The sequence below is a fragment of the Patiria miniata genome, unplaced genomic scaffold, assembly GCF_015706575.1.
Source record: "Patiria miniata isolate m_02_andy unplaced genomic scaffold, ASM1570657v1 HiC_scaffold_4, whole genome shotgun sequence".
NCBI lineage: Eukaryota > Metazoa > Echinodermata > Asteroidea > Valvatida > Asterinidae > Patiria > Patiria miniata.
The window spans coordinates 6,539,934-6,559,109 of record NW_024037071.1 but is presented as its reverse complement, the minus strand read 5'-3'; the positions used below and the strand labels follow the sequence as shown (position 1 = coordinate 6,559,109).

The window sequence follows — 19,176 nt, the reverse complement described above, 5'->3', positions numbered from 1 at the left end:
AATGTTTAGGGGCAAAATGGCCCAGTGATCAGCCTGGTAATGGTAAGTCATGGTACACACAATAAGCTGATCAAACCAAGTGGCGATATATTGTTTATATACCGTATTTCATATCTGTCCTCCACCCCTGTTGTCTCTGCTTGTCTCACCCCCACTGTAACACCCTGCTTGTGCATCTATTGGGCATGAATATGAATCCTCCCCTCTTGTTTCCCACCCACCCTCGTCTCCACAGCTCCCACCGATCTCCCACTAACAACCTCTGACAAATCGGACAATTCGAACCCCGACCTCCGCGACAAAGGTATATGCACACGTACAGGCTTTGAGCAAAACATAATCACTTCAAAACTTTTGCAACAGGATTGGGCGACTCGGCTCCAAAAATGATTACCAGCGATTTCAAACTCCATGTTGGACTTGTGACTACACTACTTTTGAAAAATTAGTTCAGTTGTAGCTGGTTCTTGTTCTTGAATTCGATTTCGGTCCTGACAATTCTGAAGAGACAGTCTGACAATAGATGGGTCCATTAGGCACCACACTACACGTTACAGATGCACACATCATTTTTAGGTGCACTCATGTCATACTTTAGTCAGACATTAATCATGGCTGTGATTGGTATCAAGGGTGGCAGTGCTTAATGGATTTGTCTATTCTGGATAGAAATGAAATCTATATGGATCTGCAGTGCATTACATAGCTGTATTCTTTGTCAAAACTGTATGTTTGGAACAAATTTAGGAGTTCCAATAAAATCACGTTTCAAAGAGCGATAATGCATCTTATTAAAGTTGTAATAGCAATTCACCTCTACAGAACAGAATTGTGACTTCATCTTTTCCAAAAGTGGAGTTGCCCAATCCTAGTTTAACCACTCATCTCATCATTGTAGATGCATAGAGTGTGATTACCCGACCATCAATTGTAGAAGGGTAGACACATCACCTCATATGGAAGCAAGTACAATAACCCATTGTCATGTAAACCTAGCATGCACACACACTCATCATCCTACCGTAGTTCCAGTTTGGACACTTGGTTTCAAACCTAATCATCTGTTTCTTGCACTAGAGGGATGTTAATCGTTGCATGAAAATCTCTGCATGCAAGCCCAATAGAAGTCTTAAAGTATAAAAAAAAGTATTAAACAGTTAAAAGAAATTGATATTAAAAATGCTGAAACTTTTCCATGAGATTTCTGTAACTTGCAGATTGTTTGTCCCATTTACTTTGGAACTTTTTTGGGGGTATCAGAACGGACAATTTGATTCAGGTCTAGAAAGTATCTTGGGGAAATTACAGGAGCATTTGTGAGGAAACCTTGGCAAACATTTTGGATGCTGTCGATGGCTTGTAGCTCAAACCATCAAACTGGATTATTGCATGGTATTTTGGAGGCTAAACAGACAGATACAGAAATGTTTGTCTGTAGACCATAAGCTCATTTCCAGACTTGACTTGAGCCCCTATGTGCAGCGTAGACATGATCCTAGAATTCAGCATGCATTTTTCAATGCATTAGAATCTTTGGAAACACCAATGCCGGAAAGGAGTCTAAAAACCATGCTGGAGTTTTTGATCAAGTCTGGGCTGGAGCTTGGGGTTATGTTCAGTCCGTAATTGTGCCTGTCTTTTTTCTCTTCAGTTTCTGACTCAAGTGATATATATTCCAGTCTCAGTTTGAGAGTTTGGTCATTCTATAAATCTGACATCTTCGGTATGATTTTGATGCACTCCTTAATGCAATCATCCTCCAAGAGTGATTATGAATAGCAAATGACCAACCCAACAAATGAAAAGAAACATTTTAAAGTCATTCTTAATTATTAATTGAATGGCAAATTACAAAAGAACCTAGGTAACAGGGACAGGAAAAATGTCACACTTGGATCCAAAATTTATAGAATGACCAGTTGTATTTTCACCTTAGAGCATAGATCTTTTAAGAACAGAGTTACCTGGGATAGCAATAATCCCAAAGGACCAAAGCCCGAGTCCGTTTTCATATATACAAACCTCATGTGATTAAAAAAAGTGCAAGTCCAACAAAAGGAACAAAAGATTGAGGGAAACAGTATGCATCCTGGGTAGTAAAAGTAAAACTAGAGTGTGCGTACTTGGTTCAGTGCGTTTCTGCTATACTGTGGTGGACTGTAGTAACATGTACATGTAGTGTCTGTTTGTTTGAATTAGCAATTGGGATAAGAGAGATAGTTTGGTGTCATTTTTTTATGCTCCAAGTTTTCTAGCCTTCAAGGTTGTAGTTGTTATTGTGTATGTTACTGTGTTTGTTACAGTACTGTACATGAAATATATGTTGCTGCTGCATATAGAACAACCTGGGTATGTGATCAATGTACGTTTACGAGGCCCCCTTCAATGGAGAAACCATTGTGCACGCTATTGTACAAATTTAAAGAATGCCCCGTGAGGGATTATCTGAACAATAGCTAGCACAATGCTTTTGCCATTGAAGGGGGCCTGCTAGTGTGCCCAGATTGGTCTATCATGACTAATCCAATTATCCAAAGATGCTATGACTGTACACTCACTAGGCCCCCTTCAATGGCGAAAGCATTGTGCAAGCTATTGTTCAGATAGTCTGTCATGGGACATTCTTTGTACAATAGCTGGCAAAATGCCAACCAAAAAAGTAACTGTTGCTTTTTCTTCCATTTATTCCTCTTGATTAAATTCCATCTTGATTCAGTTTTTCTGTTGTTTGTTTTATTATTCAAATAATATGTATTTTTGTGGAGAGTGAAAGTTTTCAACTTGTGAATTAGTTCTTGTGTAAGCAATTAGCCTTTCATATTCTTTCATCTGTTGAGTTTTTGTTGGTTTTGTTTTGGACATGTTCTGTTGCTGTGAATTTTGGGAAATATATCTTTCAAACAATTGTTAACAAGTTACCACACAAACAAAAATGTATTTGGAGATCTTATAAATAACTTGTCATTATTCACACACACAATTTTCCAACTGAAGTATATAAACACCTTTCCACAAAGTGTTAAAATGTTGATTAGTTTTCGTAATTTACAGCAAAAAAAAAGCCTCTTCCTGGTAAACTCTTGGTCAAGTTCTATTTTGTGGCTCAATTTCAAGGCAATGCTAAACACATGATTTGGTGGTAACAGAGCCATTCTGTTTCATGAACTTTAAGCAGTAAGCACAGTAGCTAAGAGGAAAATCTAAGAGGAAAACACTTGCTTAAATCAGTGACGTAACAAAATCTCCACAAATCCACGACCATTGGAGAACATCTCTGCCATTAAATTGTGCTTAAGGTTAGCACAATTGTCTGGTACAATAAGCACAACTGTTTTGCTAACTGTTAAGCAGCGCCATGAAATTGATTCTTTCCAATAAAATTTACACAGATGTTTCGACAATATAGTGATGGCACACTTGAATGTAGTTTTGCCATTTTGTACTCTGCAGAGGTTGAAGCGCACAACAGCACGCTGGTGGCGCTGCTCGTGGTATTTCTGGTCGTGGTCCCGGTGATTGTCATTGGCGGAATCGCAGCGTATGTCAAACGAAGGCAGCTTCAACAAATACTGTGCAAGAAAAGGTATGTATACAGCCGTCTTGTTCTTGTCAAGTGCCATGGTCCAATAGTTCTGGTGTCTGCCTCATGTACAGTGGCATGTGAGTTAAAGCCCCATCAGAGTTTTATGGCACTTATATTGTTGGGCAAGACACTTTACTACAATTGTCCAACTCATGTGTGTTCAAGCCCCAACCTGGTTCAATGTGTTTCTGTTCTTAAAACTTTGCTACAATTGCCTCTCTCAACTAAGGAGTAAATTCCATACCAATGAGGGCAGAGACCAGAGAGCATTGATCTGAGCTGCTGCGGAAAATTGGGGCCATGGTCCGATGAACAGAGATAATAATTGCAAAGTGCGTTGATGCATTTTATGAAGTGCAGTAGAATTAAGTACCCCATTATTCTAATATTTACTGTCCACCTACCACCCATGCTGCTTTAAAGTGTACTCTCTGCCTGTCAATTGTGTCGTTTATTCAACACGGTGAACCATAATCCCCAGGTGCTTTTTCGCCAATTTTTCCTGCCATCTTTCTTCTATTTCCTTAACAAGGAAGAGTCCCTTTTTTATATTCCAGCACCAGAAATAAAAGATTTCTCTTCGTTTGAGCATTTCATTGCTCAAATACTGCCCAGTGAAGTTGCTACCTCACAACGACAGTTTTGCAGACAAACTCTATCTTTTCCATCAATTTCAAAAAGCAAAACTCTCTTTCGATACAGTAGTGTTCCGCCTGTGCACCAGCGGCCTATATACACTGCCAAACGGCCCAGTAGGCAAGGGTAAGTTGCAGCTGATCGGCATGTGATCCATCTGTTTCATGCTGGGCTGCTTCATGCTGGGCTGGCACCCCCCCCCCCCCAACCATCCTTCAATCCCCCAACCATCCATCAATCCCCCACCCCTTCCCCACCTCTACTCCAATTCCTCCATCCCAACCCCTATCACCCGGCCCCATCCCCACCATCACCCACACCACCACCCACACCACCACCCCCACCCAATCCCATCTCCCTTCCCACCCCTTCCACAACCATCCCCCATGCCATGATCCCCCTCCCCAATCTCCCGACCCCCAGTCCCCCTCACCCACACTCCTTTCTTCTGCTCCTCCCCATGCATCTTCCAACCTTCCAAACAAACTCTTGCCGTTGCGCTAACACTATTATGAAGTACGACATGTAACACTTTCATTTTTGAATGATATTACGCTTGCAGGTTGCATGTTCTGCTTTATGTCCCATGCCATCTTGGAATTTCCAATCCCCAAAAATGCTGTCCATGTATTGCATGGTGGTAAAAAAATGCTACACTTCAAAAATGCATGCATATGGTCTTGTACAGGATTAACAGTCAAATTCGTATAACTTGAAACTCTGTTCATCTCAAAGTAATACTCCATTCCCGTCAAGAGAATAGGATATTTCTAGTATGTGCCCTGTAACTCGAAATGCCCACACTGGTACCTTCGTTATCTTGAAGTTTTCTTATCTTGAAGTTTTGAAAATTTACCAGAGAGAAATGGGCATGGGAAGTTGAGCATGTGGGTCTTTTCATTGTGTAAATTTGAAATGCTTCATTGGTAATGAAACACATGCTGCTCTCATCGGCAAACAGCATACTGCAATAGGAACATCATGTCTGATTTAATGGAACTGCTAATAAGCAGAAAATAATGCACAACAAAGTTTTGCGCTAAGCATGAATCAGTTTAGAATAGGCTACAAACAGCATACATTGCAGGATTTGTTTTACTGTTGACAGGAAGCGAATATCTTCTGTGCTTCGCAGCCCCATGATATTGAGCCCTGATATTCCTATATGCGCATTTTATTTTCAAAGTTGTATCATGTAAAGAGGGGAAAAGAATCTATGCATCGATGGAAGGCTTTACTGTTTATTGCATGTACTTGAGTATAGACCTTATTCGTGACGTAGCCATTCTCGATGGTGTTCCTTGAATCTGTGTTACAAATTGTACACTGTTGAATAGAATGGCGCAGGACTGTTTTATGATCCGAGTGTGTTCCAAGCCAGTTAGCCTCACTTTTGTTTCTTTTTTTTAAAGTGGCTTCAAACATTAGGGTATGTTTAATCACAATTTTTTTAGTTATTCATCATTCCCCTTATTCATCATTCATGTTTCATGATCGAAGTGCGTTCCAAGCGTCACTTTTGCTTCTTCTTTTTATAAATGTGGCTTCAAACATTAGGGTATGGTTAATCACAATTTTTTTAATTATTCATCAGAGCAGACTGGTGTTAATTTGTAATGAACTTTTATTTCATTGCTTTCATTTCTACTCCAAGTACCAAAAATGAAAAGTTTACGTCATTTTCAATTAATATGCCAGACTCGTGAATAAAGTCAATACAGTCTAAGTCCATCACAAGTCCATCACAAGTCGAGTCGTAAGTCAATCACAAAGCATATGTCAACTAAGGTCACATGTAAAGGGCATAAATAATGACAAAGGAATGCCTCAAGCACATTTCATTTGAATAGATTGTTACTTGACCTGAAACCAGATGACTTGTTATGAACCTATGAGGGCCTGGTAACAACTCTGGCATGTTTGACTCTTACATTCGCAAAGTCTTGCAGTGTGGATCCAATGGTATGGTTTATAGACACGTGCAGTGGGTTAAGGCCATTCCATTAGCATTGGTGCAGAGTGTGTGTACATTTAAGTGTGGATAAGAACATAATCGGGCGTGTGGGGCTAAAAAGCAGACTAATCTTTGCTGAGAAGATGAATGTGTCAACAAAAAGTCAGCAGAGAACCAGTCACAAGCAATACAGCATGATTTTTGAGCCGGTAACCTGACTTTGCTAAGTGGATTCTTTGTGTGCTCAGCTGAAGTGACATTAGTCCCTGGTGTCCATGCATGTCATGTACCGGTACATGTTGCATAAATGATTCCCTGGTGCCCTTTGGTCATGCTGTCAAAGCAATCACAACACTAGAAAAGCTTAATTGTCTCTTTGCTTTCTCACAGGTTCACAAGCGTTCCGGACAACGCATCCAACCGTGCTGATGTAACCAACGGTCATCCAGCTCGCAAGCCAACACCCAGGCCGGACATTGTCCTGAACACGGGATCAGCTTCCAGAGAGCCCTCCATAGTCTACAAGCCCACGACAGAACCCGTCAACCGGACCCCTGCAAGGCCTCCACCACTGCCCCCTCAGAAGCTGGACGATGCTCCGCCTTCTTATGCCAACCTCATCAGGAGAGAATCTTCTAAAAAGAAGCCTGCAAACCCGCCACCACCAGTACCTGCAAGTGAGGCGACGCACCCGAGCCCTGTCCGGAAGGCACCTACTAAACCCCCATCAGCTGCAACCAGTCCCCCTGCTGTGCCAGTCGCCAGACCCCCAAGTGTCCCCCAAAGACCTCCTGGTGCACCGCTTAAGCCTGTTCTCCCTAAACTACCATCGTTACCTTCAGACCAGCCATCAGAGCCCATCAAACCTGGTGTTGCCCTAAAACCGCCAGTCAGCCGACCCCCAGTGCCTAGGCCCAAGTTCAATGCCAACAATTCTGCAGAATCGTCAACATCAAAAGACCAGTCCAAACCGGAGAGGCCCGTACCGCCACCACGACCCGAGTCTCTACGCATCAAGAACTTCTCTGCACCAAAACAACGCCCTCCCATACCTAAGAGACCTGCCAGCACCAGTGGAAACCCATCTGTATGATAATCGCTACCAAACCTGTTGCTTGTCAAAACAATCATTTTCTTTCCTTGTTCGTTGAAATGCCGAAAATCTGCTTGAATCAAATGCTGGGGACCAATTTCACAAAGCTACTAAGCACAGGACCACGAAAGCAAAGACTTTGCTTAATAGAAGTAGGCTACCAGCCAAAATTTCATGCAATGTATATTACTTTTGACTGGTTCCCAGCTGACTCATGCTAAGTACAAATGTGTTAAGCAATATTGTAGGCTTAGAAGCTCCTTAAATTTAACCATGAAGTGCAATTAAAGACATTGCAACAATGTCTTTAACATATGGTACTTACCAAACTAACCACAGAATGTATGCAAACCCTATGTACACTTCTGTAGAATCAAACAAATTTTCATTCTTAAAGGCAAGCCAAAAAAGTTTTTGGAAAACTTCACAATAACAAATAGAGGGTTTTTGTATTTTGATTTCAGCAGATTTTGAGAGCGTTATGGAACTGTAATATTTTTTAAATAGTTATATGTTCGAAAAATAAGAAAAATATGTAGCTGCCAAATGTATCTCTTTTGTATTAAGGTGTTAATGGATCAAAGTATTGCTATGGGACTAACTGGTCGTTAATTAATTAAGGAAAAATGGAAAATAACGAATACATTTAATGTCCATTTTTATCCGTTGATATTTAATTGTATAGACAAATTGACAATGACATGATCAAATTAATAATATGGACATGGTCAAATTTCACATGCTATTTTAGGTTTAGAAAGTGTAAAATTGACTGATTCTGGCAAACAAAATATCCCCGAAGTAGGTGGTCTATGAGCAAGTTTTTACATGTAACTGTGGCAGGCTAAAAATATATGATTGGAAGTAACGCTGAATAAACTTAACTTTGACTGTCCAAAAAAGGCCCAATGTATACACCTCCCCCCTTTTTTATAAGTACCTATTTGTCAAAAGGCCATATCGTAGTGTCAATGATGTATAATAATATTGTATAGCATTTTTTTAAAAGCTGTCGAAGCCGACTAATGTACATGTAAGTCCCTTTGTGACATGGTTAAAATAATTGTAACAAGTACTTAAAATACTTGTTTTTATCACGACTATCGTATGTTTCAGCATGGGATTACGCATGCTTTAGTATGCTTATCATTGTAATTGTATAAAACTAACCTTTAAAAATTTATATTGCAAACTTTATGCTACTGTGCTTTCACTTATGCTAATATTGTTTTATTATTTTATTTTTTTCTTTGGATTTTGCCATATTTTCTTGCTGGACAAGAATGTTTTAATCTTCCAAAACCTATCAACTATTTAATATCACAAGACACAAGTCTTCACAAAATCAGTGCAAAACAATGGCCATTTCAGTAATTCTTTTATTGGCACAATTTTGCAGAGTGGCTGTCTTTTCTCAGAGAAGCTACACAAACGACCATGAAATTGAATTACTGACAATGACAATAAATATTGTGCTCATTGATTTTGCATTTCCTAGGGTCTAATTGTGGATATTACTTTTATGCTCAGCTCATTCTTTCTCCGTTTATTTGCTTACTTGTCTTTCAAACTTTCTTTTATATTTCAATCTTAATTAGCCACGTATGCACCTAAATCTAGACATTCTATTTGTTTACACTTATGTACATGTAGTCCTTTTAAAATTGGAAACAAAAATGTGTTAAGGAAAAGTGACAAATGTAATGCAGTTAAAAAGTACTAAACCTTAATTTTCATATTCTCGTACTTGGCCCCCAATTTAATCTCCTATGTTGAAGTAGATAAATCAAACCTCAGAAGAAAAACTTTTCTTAAAAAGCAAATAGACCCTTAGCATGGCAGCCATATTGGAGGTGCATTACTTTTTGTTCAATAGAGATAGGCACCGAGTATGCCTATTGTGTAATAATTGTCACTTGATCAAAATAACAAAAATTCTCCAAGATGGCAGTGTATATGTATTGTTACAATGCCAATTGATATAAAGTTTACAACTTAAGATGTCTTTCAAAACTATTTAGGTAACATTAATAACAGACTCACACACAAAGTGTTTTTCACAAAATTGATCTTTATTGCTCAGATTGAAAACTGCACAAATAAACCAAGGTCTTTTGAAGGCACATTCTTTAATACTTAGGAAAATCCTGAAAGAAATTTACAGTAGCAGATATATACAAACAAACAGTGTAAGACTTATCATGTAATATGTAAGATGCAAGCCTGTGTTTTGATGACAATACTGAGTACTAAGTTTTAACAAAATTGGTTGGTTCAATCACTGTGTAAACAAATAATGTATTAAATAAAAAATCCTTTTAATCAATGGTCATGTATGCTACCTTGTACAATGGACAGGTACATAAAAACTCATTTTGCCACATGCGCGGGAACAATCAAACATTAAAATTGCGCTTTTTGGGAATTGATTTGTTCAAATTTGTTTCATCAAGATGGCCAATACAGTCAAAGAAATTATTCCATGAAAAAGTACTTAACTGAAAACTTGCAAAGAACAATAATTGTTTTATTTAACAACTAACATTTTGTTTACAGCAGGAAAAAGTTTAAAGAAAGCAACTTATCATTGGTGGAGAGTTTGAATTAAAAATTAATGTAACATTTTTTGTACTTCAGTTATTAAATTATGTGTATGGATAATAAATATCAAGGGCATTTTTTTAACGTACTTTCAATGCTTTTTGTTTTTGCAAAAGTGTTAGTTAATGCATCGGTGGTAATTCATTGTGGGTCTTACACATTCATTCTTTCACATTATATATTTGCATATTGATGAACACTTATGTGACATTAACAAAAGACTGATATTTGACATTTATGAACGTTTAAAACTTTTCAGCAAGATGTCACACCATGATGACCATTTTCAATTGCTAAGGATCAAGTCGTCAGCAGTATTATCACAGGTTTTATGGAAAGGCTGACCAAAATACGGCACATTCTGCAACCCATCTTGAGTTAAAAAACAAACTGTTATTGTGTAATACCAATTTGTAAGACACGTACATGTCATTCTGTTTTATTTTTAGAGTCAAAATGCAAATAAATATTTTTTATCTGGGTATATTAGGCAAGTTTCGTTTGATTCCTATTTTCTTTTACATTGACACAGTCCTGCTTTTTGTTTTGTTTTATTATCCTTTACAGCTGCTCAAAATTGTTTCCGCTCGACTGTGAAGCATCTGACAGTAAAAATATTTTTCGGGAATTTCAAAATGTGATGGTGAAAACTTGCATAATAAGAAAAAAAAAGAATTAAGCTACATCAGCCTTTTCAACATACAACAGGAGGGTGCTATAATGGGTGGGTAAATACGAGTACATGTACAGAGATAATCCACTCAAATAGCACCCACCATTTCACACAAAGGCAAACAGAGTTATATATTTCAGTCCAACGTATAGAAGTGTGTCCACAAGATACCGATAAAAGGAGGCATCTGGTACCCAGACTCTATTTTTCACCCAACATTCCTCCCAAAAGACAAAGCACCAGACTACTACATGACCCTCTTGTTCAACAGTTGGATGCATGCCAGTCAAGTAAGTACACTTTTTGTTTTACAACTGTTGCAGTCAATGGTGCAAAAGATTCTTGAAAATTAAACTAAACTGTATTATTTCAAAGTTCCGACTTCAAAATTTGCTAGTAAACTGCTCGAACCTTGTCTGCGCAATATAAAAATTTGAGATTTTTTTTCTGAAGGGTAAAGCCTGATCCCTAATTTTGCATATTTTTTCTTTCTGTCTCTGCAGTTTACTTGACGCATTGTTCTCTCCCAAGTTCCCTAACGTGGTGCACTTCAACTTGATCCCTGACCTTCCTTATGCTGTGTTGCCAAATCTCCTTGTTGACAGGCTTCAAATTCATTCAGGTAAATATTGGGAATATATAATTAATGAAACTTCAAATGAAAACATTACAAACAATTTAAGAATTTTGAAATTCAGTGTGAAAGTCAAAGCAAATCCCAGAAGTTCCCAATTGACTGTTAAAGAATTTTTTCCAAATAGGCAAATCATGATACACCGTTTTTCCACTGGCATACCAAACTACATACATGTATTTGTCAAAATTAATTCAGAAAATGTGTGTTGAAATTCCACAATTTTGAAGATTTTGTATAAGTGGTCAAAGCACAATTATATAAAAGCCTGCAGCTGCCCATAACACACGCATACGACTGACATACCACTGTCATCCGCACTAAAAGTTAGTGCAAATATTTCCCTGATTTCCACAGAATACATACGGGTACACAATTTGACTGATATTTTGATTGTGTCCAAATGAGGCAATATCAAGACTTGCTCATGCTAAAAGACTTGTGAATTTTTTCTTTTTGAACTCTCCAGGCTCTTCAGGAATGGCAAATAAATGAAAAGAAACAGATGAAGATTTTGCATTGTCCAAAGATTCACCATTTGAAAGAAAACAAACAAAAACCAAGCAAAAGCAAAAGAAACAATTCTGGTCTTCATACCTCATCTGAAACAACAGGAGCTTGTAATTAGTAAAACAATGCCACTGGTGGATCCTGTGGTGGCTGGCAGCCTCAGACCCTGAGGCTGTTTAACTTTGAGAAAGTTGACCTGTTGGATCTTGTTATCCTGGAAAGGCCTTTCTCTTTCTTAACTAAACATGTTGTTACCATTCAGTAGGGTTAAGGTTTGGGTTAGAACTTCCATCCAACTTGTTTTTGGAGTCTGGAGTATGTTTCATCTTTCCCTGAATTGTTTCAAATGGTTTTCGTTGAGTGAAAGACGCAAGGCATATTTGTGTGATCCACTCATCACGACCATGTTCATTTGCTCAGAGTCTACTTTGCTTGTCCACTTCTAAGTCGCTTCCTCCCCCGCGTCTGTTTTGGGGGGCTCGGGGGAGACTCTTCTTTCTTTCCTTGCATCTGTCTCAGCAAGAGCACCAAGTTGTTGGTCATGTAGTCCATTGCCTCAGGGTCTTTAGTCTGCTCAGTGAGTGCACCCAGTTGATCTAACAGGTTTTTGCAGGTGTTTTGTTTGTGATCCAGTCGCCAGGCTGAGCCAGCTAGGTCATTACCGTCCAAGCTGCCGTCCATTTCTAAGACCTCCTGGGCACCTAAGACCTCTTGGGCACCGAAATCATCCATGGACACCTCAAGGAGGTCAGGATTGTCATCAGAGCTACTGCTGCTGTTGTCGTTGCATCGCGGCATTTCACGTGGTTGAACTTCCAGCACGGTGTGGTCCAACGCGAAGATTGGATTGCCTGTGTAGAGCGTGGACAGCTGGCACCAATGCCAGTCTGCACATTCTTTGAAAATGGCACAGAAGTGTTCACAGATCTCCATCCCTGCCACCCACATCCAGCAATTACAAGAAGGGTACTCCGTTTCGCTGCCAAAGTCAACTTGGTGCTCAAAATCGTCTTCATCTGCCCGTCGGACCAGGAATTTCCCCCCATCCTTCTTGGTGATCTTCATGGAAGGAAGCGAGGAGATTAACTCATTGATGTGGGACCGAGCGGGCACTGGTTGATGTCGGATGTACACCGGTAAACCCGCGCAAAACTGGTACCGGTTTGACGTAGCCATAGTGCGGTTCTCTTCACAGTAGCTATGTGACAATTGACAAAAATTGAATTAACAAAATGAAATCTTCAATATTAGGTTTTGCCCTTCACTGATGTATAAACACTGTATACTTAGTGTGTTACCTCCCGAGTGAAAGTTTGGAAAAAGCCTCCCAAAAATCTAAAATGAAAGCTTAGCATGAATTCAGTGCCATGACACTAGCAATGACACTGATGTTCAGCCCTGACACTAGCAATGACACTGACAATGACACTGACATTTTTGTCAACTCTAGATGGCGCACCTGTCATACAGCTTGGGTATTTCCTCCATGATGAGACTAGTCAGTAGTTCACTGAGGGTGCGGCTTCGGACGGCCTCTAGCCAATCATAGACCATGGCTTCCCTCAGTCTGTCCATACCATCGTTGGCACACAAGGTGACTAGTATGGGCTTGCTGAGGAAGGCATGCGACCACATCTGCAAAGACAGAAAAAAAAAAAACTTTGTTGCAGATGAGTTCTATATCAGATTCAGAGAGACATCTGCATATTGCAGGCAGGTTTCATGGGTTCTAGCCCACCCGAGTACGCTTGTACTACCCACAAGCCCTTGGACAGCACTGAGAAGTGTTCTTAATTTGAGGCGCATGTGTAATATGAAAACAGACTTTTTTGAAAGGACACTGAGCACCATGTAATTCCTGCACGCAGGTGTGGTGCAACCCAAGAAATGGCTGCAAAATGTAATCACTGGATGATACTACAGACCAATCTAGGAACACGATCAGTTCTATCACGAAGGCCTCCTTCAATTGCAATTTAGCATTGTGCTAGCTGTTATTTAGACAATGCATCACATAGCAATTGCTTTGTACAATAAGGGGCACCATTGTTTCACCATTGCAGGGGGCCTCATGCGTTACAGTGATCACACATCCGGATTTGTCTTTACCTTGACGTGTGGTAGCCATTGGACTTGCATCCAGTGTCGGAGTCGGTGATTCTGGGCCCATAGAGGACTGTGGTGTAGCTTTGTTAGTGCCTCGTCCAGTTCTTCTTCAGTTCCAGCATAGACCAGGGCATCCAGGAGGGCGGAGTCGGAGCTCCGATCCTCCTTCTCGCTGGCACCAAGATAATCCAGCCACGCCCGCTCACGGTGAACACAGGAGATGAAAAAATTGCAGTCTGTTCAGAAAATAAGGACAGTTTTGAGCAAAATGAAATGGTTATGTCATCCAAAGCAACAGATTAACCCCCCATTTCAGCATGATGTTCTATGGTTGCACCCAATCAAAAGGCATTTAGAGCTGCTCATTTCAACCTAAATACATCTTGGTTTCAGACAGGCAAACTTCTAGACCTGTTTCTGACTGGTATTCTATAGTCCCGTCCAACAAAATTATCCTGAAGATCAGAATTAAGAACTTAACAGATTCCACCTTCGAAGACATTTGAGAGTGACTACATCAAAGGAACACTTGTTGCTGAATGACTCCAGTGTCTTATGGAAAATGAAAACAACTTTGGCTGTCTGAAACTAAAATCTGAAACTTTGATGGGGGGAATTCTGGTCTGAAATGGTGTATAAAGCTTCACTCCTCTTGCACAACAGAAATTGTGTGGAGAACCGCTGAACTATTCTCTTACCTGGGAAGAGCTTTTGCAGAGCCTCGACTTCCTCTTCTATCATATCCACCAACATGGCCTGGGGTTGCCATTCGGGATTCCAATCCTTGACCACCTGAAGAGCTTCCACTAACGCCTTGCTGCTCCAGTACTGCATGATGATGGTACCCACTACCTGGTAACCGGTGACAGTCCGTACTTGTAGGAAGTAGGTGGGCATGACGGTCTTGCCATATGGGCTGTCCAAGAGGCAGACAGTCCCATAGGCGTCTAGCAAGTGGCGCTGGGCAGCATTTTGGCAGCAGAACAGGAAGGTCTGCGACAGGTCTGGGTAGTGTCCTACTAGCAGCCGGTCCCGCTTGTTCCGGGCACGCTTGATGGGTCCACTGGATGCGAACGGCTGGTAATACCAGCTGTCGTTAGGGAAGGCACTCTGCCAGCCACTGACAAGACGATGGCCTAGGCCTAGGTCCAACTCTAAGATGCTGGTGACTTTGATGGCATGGGAAATAAAGAAATGGATGACATTGTGGCTTGGGTACAGCTCCGGGATGAGGTCTGGGGAAGGTGGCTCCTCATCTGAAAACCAAAAAGAAAGACGGTTCGGCGTTGCACTTTTAGCCTTAACGTTACTCTGCTTGTGCTCTTCCAAATTTTCAATTTAGTTCTCAACAATCTTCTTTTTGTGTATTTCATTTTTTTAAAATACAAAACCAAATTGGGGTGGGGGGCTTCTCCAACCTGCTGCAACCCTCTCAAACAAACTTTTGAACTGCCATTATGTCCCAAACGTACAAAAAGTAATTCGGTTTTTTTTATTTCTATTTTTTTCCGTTCTTTTCACAAACGATATGTCTTTCTTACCTTTATACCGCTGCTTACGATAGTGATCCAGTACACGACTGACATCGGCCAATCTGAACATGCCGGCATGATGGAGCTCGGTGATCTTGTAGATAAGGCCACGGTCCACCTGGAAAGACACTGAGTTGCAGCTGGTATCCTGCCAATAGAAACAGGTTTTTAATCTGTCCATATCACAGTTTTATGTTTGTGTGACCATAGGTTAGGGTACAAAAGCATCTAGCTTCACCTTACACCTAAATGTTGTCATTTAGCTACTTTATTAATCATTGTGTACATATATCAAATATCATATAATTGTATTGCATTTTTTTCTTCAGTTCATGAAATATGGGTCGTTATTGCAACTTAATTTTGATTTTTTGGAGCACACTTACCTTGGTTAAAAAAACACAGGAATATTATGCTGGACATTCTAGGATTTCTTATTCCATGTAATTTCTCGGGAAGTTTTAACAATATTTCATCTCAAAATTTCCTGAAATAATTATGCAGAAAAAATCTATTTTCCCCCAAAAATTAAACTTTTAAACAGCTGTCTAGTGATGTCTGTTCAAAAGTAAAATGGATGTGAACCTGTAACCTCCGGATTGCCATTCTGGTGCTCTACCAGCTGAGCTATCCAGCCCTATGTTGGCGATTCTCCAATTGTAACCTGTCATCACAAAATGAGCTTAAAGTCAGACGTTTTAAGAATTAAGATATCTGGATTCTATAGAACAAACACTTTAAATGAGCTCAGTAACAGAAATTTAGATCACAAACTTTGAAGTGGTAAAACAAATTCTTGATAAAATGGCATTTTTAAATGTTGCAGTTGTGTTACAGTGAATGCACAGTCAACTAATAAAAATGGGATGAAATAGGTTTTAAAGATTTTTGACAGAACAAAATATTTGAGAAAGGTAGCACAGGACTTACAGATTAAGGTTCGCCTGAAACAGAAAATCGACCACCCCTTCAAATTTTGGCTTGCTCCACTGTCCGACTTTAAGCTCATTTCATGACAGGTCACAACTTGTCAATGTCTCCGTTCAAGGGGCACTAGTCAGAAGCCATAAACCCATATATGCCATGTAGCCACACCCCCAAAGTCACGATGCTAGCAACATTAGCAATGCTGCAAACCTGGGAAATAACAAATGAGAGAATTCTATTTTTCACAGAGCACATCACATATTCCATTACCTGCCAGGCGTTAACACTGACGCCCTCATGGATATGCTCATCCTGTGGAGCTAGATTAACATAGAATCGCTGCTCCGCCTTGACGATGCTGTGCTTTGACAACAGGGACTGCCTCAATCTCTTCAGCAACTGCTTACGATGGAACTCACTCATTGTCTTCGTTATCTGTTAATAAGAAAAATTTTTTTTTCAATCAAGAGAAGGAAAAAAGTAAACAACTTTGTTCTGACAACTGAAATTACTTTCAAAATGTCTTTACTACATTTGATCATGAACATCAATCTTTCATCACTTCATATGTGTAATATTCCACTGACAGTCTTCACTATTTAATTAATATTGTGATGAAATTAATTAACACCAAACCAAATGAAATATTCAAGTGGGTGAAAAAAAGGTGTGTTTTTCTTACAATTTTTTAATTTTAAAACAGAGTAAGACTAAGATTTATAAATGTTCATTCAAATTTTTTTTCTGAAACAACAGGTTTCAACACTTTTCAGCGATTATTACAAACAGATTTTTACATCACAAACATTTCTAACGCCAAGTTGCTCCTAATTTTGCTGCATTTCACAAATTAAAATTTCAACCATCATCTTTTTATTGCAGTGCTGAATAAAATTTTGATATCTTTTCATGTTCTTGCAATGAAATATATTGCCTAAAGCTTGTTCTCTTTCATCCAATGATCAATTTTTTTCTCCTGAATAGACACATCTCTTCTTTCCTTTCTATTGTTTCTGTCCCCGTAGACTTCCTTTAAGCCCTTGAGAGTAGTTTTCAGCTTCAAAAAGGACATTACATAAATGACACTCTGTGCATAAGTAAATCATTCTGTATTGTTTTGTGTGAATGATATCAGTGTATCAATAATAAATTATCCACCAAAAAAGAGAGATCTGTCAATATTTACTGGGTATTCATGGAACTTCAGCACATGGACACTAGTGATGAGCGCTGGACAGCCAAGCTTCTTAGAGGAGCGTGTGATGGGCCATTTCCCTGTTTCACCTGCCTGTGAATTAAAAAAATGATATTTAAGAACAAATGAATTGAGAGCAAAAATGAATGTGAAAGTTTTAATTTCCAACATTAATTAAGATAATTTAGAACAACAGCCATGAACAAAAAAATTATTTCAAACTTGAATTCTAATTGTAAAGTTAAATGAAACAAAAAGTTGGTTTTATCAAACTTTCTGGGAAATTTTTTTTTGTTTTGTTTTGTATTGTTTACACTTGTTAACAAAACTTTAGCCATCATCATGAAACACTAAATAAGGAAAAAGGATCTATCATGAGAATAACCTGGTTGACAAAATATGATGTAATTGCCTAAAGTAAGAATTTTTGGTGTCAGGTCCTTAACTTTCACATCACATGTTGTAACCAAACAATCACAATGTATTGTATTAATTCTGTCTGATTAATGTAATTAATTCTGTATTCGAACAATCAACACTTCACACTAGGCCTACATGAGTTGAATTGTGCCAACAAAATAGAGTGCTAGGCAAGTTAGCACACCTGGCTCTCTGCTTGCATTTTGGTGCGATACTTGATCTTTCCTGAGCGACACTTGTCTCGGCCTAGGTGACAGCCCCAGGTCTTACGGCCGATCATTATGAAAGGAATGCCATCAAAATCAGGGAAAGCTGCTTTCCTGTTGTCTTCACGCCCCCTCCAGAACAACTTGAAGTTGCTGACTTTTATATCTGTAAGTAAGGAGGGGTAAAAAATTAAGGAAAAAAGGCCTGCAGAGAAACTGACCTGCGAGAAAAAAAATAATATAGGCCGGCCGGGCCTATACAAAATCATATCATGTTTATTAAATATGGCCTATTTTCAAAACGTAGGCCACAAAAATGTGGTTTCAAAAATTTTTCTTTCAAATCATAATCATAATCTAGAAAACAAAATAGCACAAACCTGCATAACTTAAGCTTGCATAAACATGAACTACTTTTTGGGGTGAACCGATGCTTTAATTTTTGTATTTAAGAAACCATTTGCAACCAAGTTCTCACCAGTTGATCCGAAGAGTTTGTCTTTCGCGCTCACCGTCCACCGGCTTTCCGTCTCCTCCGTGTAGCACCTGATGACTTGCTCAAGTTCTTCGCTAGTCGTGAAGTATCCCTTGTAAGGAGTGCTCCATGTCCCCATTTTGTTCCATTCATGATCAGGCTTGACTTTAGTTGTTTTTGCCTCTTTTGGGGGCTGGTGTTGACGCGGTGTCAGGGGCGAAGAAATTACGGTAAATTCACCAACCGGCACTTCCGAGGCCGGTAAATTCACGATGTCCAATTTCGTTTCGTGCTGTTGTTTTCCACTTGCACCTTCCACATAATCGTGGTCGTTTGGCGTTGGGTTTGTCTCTTGTTGCTCCTGCGTGGAAACTGCATTTTCCTGCTCCAACGACTGGGCATTTTCGTCAGACATTTGCGTGAGGCAGCGCACTGCCTCAGAATCTTCCTCGGCCATAATTTTCGTGCAGTGAATTCTGGCGCCTTTTCTCCGATGCGTTTGGGACTAAACTTGCTTGGAGATGATTGCGACGCAAAATGGATGCAACGACGAGGAAAGTTTGGCTTCGCTGGTAGCCGTTGCCGATTACGGTGGATTTACAATCGGATTCATGTCCTTGCGAACCAGCCA

General features: G+C 39.6%; 2 protein-coding genes across 5 annotated transcripts in view; one reads left to right on the top strand and one right to left on the bottom strand.

Moving 5' to 3' along the window:
• The window catches only part of LOC119739850 (disintegrin and metalloproteinase domain-containing protein 12-like), a 47,508-nt gene extending 37,553 nt beyond the window's left edge, over window positions 1–9,955 (top strand). The window contains exons 18-21 of one of the 4 annotated variants that reach the window (XM_038214954.1): window positions 236–304; window positions 3,451–3,583; window positions 4,286–4,345; window positions 6,564–9,955. In XM_038214954.1, coding sequence (XP_038070882.1) covers window positions 236–304; window positions 3,451–3,583; window positions 4,286–4,345; window positions 6,564–7,266 — 965 coding nt within the window. In that variant the 3' untranslated portion in view covers window positions 7,267–9,955. Of the gene's footprint in view, window positions 1–9; window positions 43–235; window positions 305–3,450; window positions 3,584–4,285; window positions 4,346–6,563 lie in introns of all 4 variants that reach the window. The other 3 variants (XM_038214955.1, XM_038214957.1, XM_038214956.1) reach the window with 3 other exon arrangements.
• On the bottom strand, window positions 9,318–19,106 carry LOC119739851. Its single transcript, XM_038214959.1, has 9 exons — window positions 18,549–19,106; window positions 18,049–18,236; window positions 17,436–17,537; window positions 16,520–16,684; window positions 15,332–15,470; window positions 14,489–15,046; window positions 13,794–14,026; window positions 13,144–13,319; window positions 9,318–12,882 (listed from the first exon to the last, which is right to left on the bottom strand). Exons 1-9 carry the CDS (start codon window positions 19,000–19,002, stop codon window positions 12,108–12,110), a joined length of 2,790 nt encoding a protein of 929 aa, XP_038070887.1. The 5' UTR covers window positions 19,003–19,106; the 3' UTR covers window positions 9,318–12,107.
• Window positions 19,107–19,176: the final 70 nt, after the last annotated feature.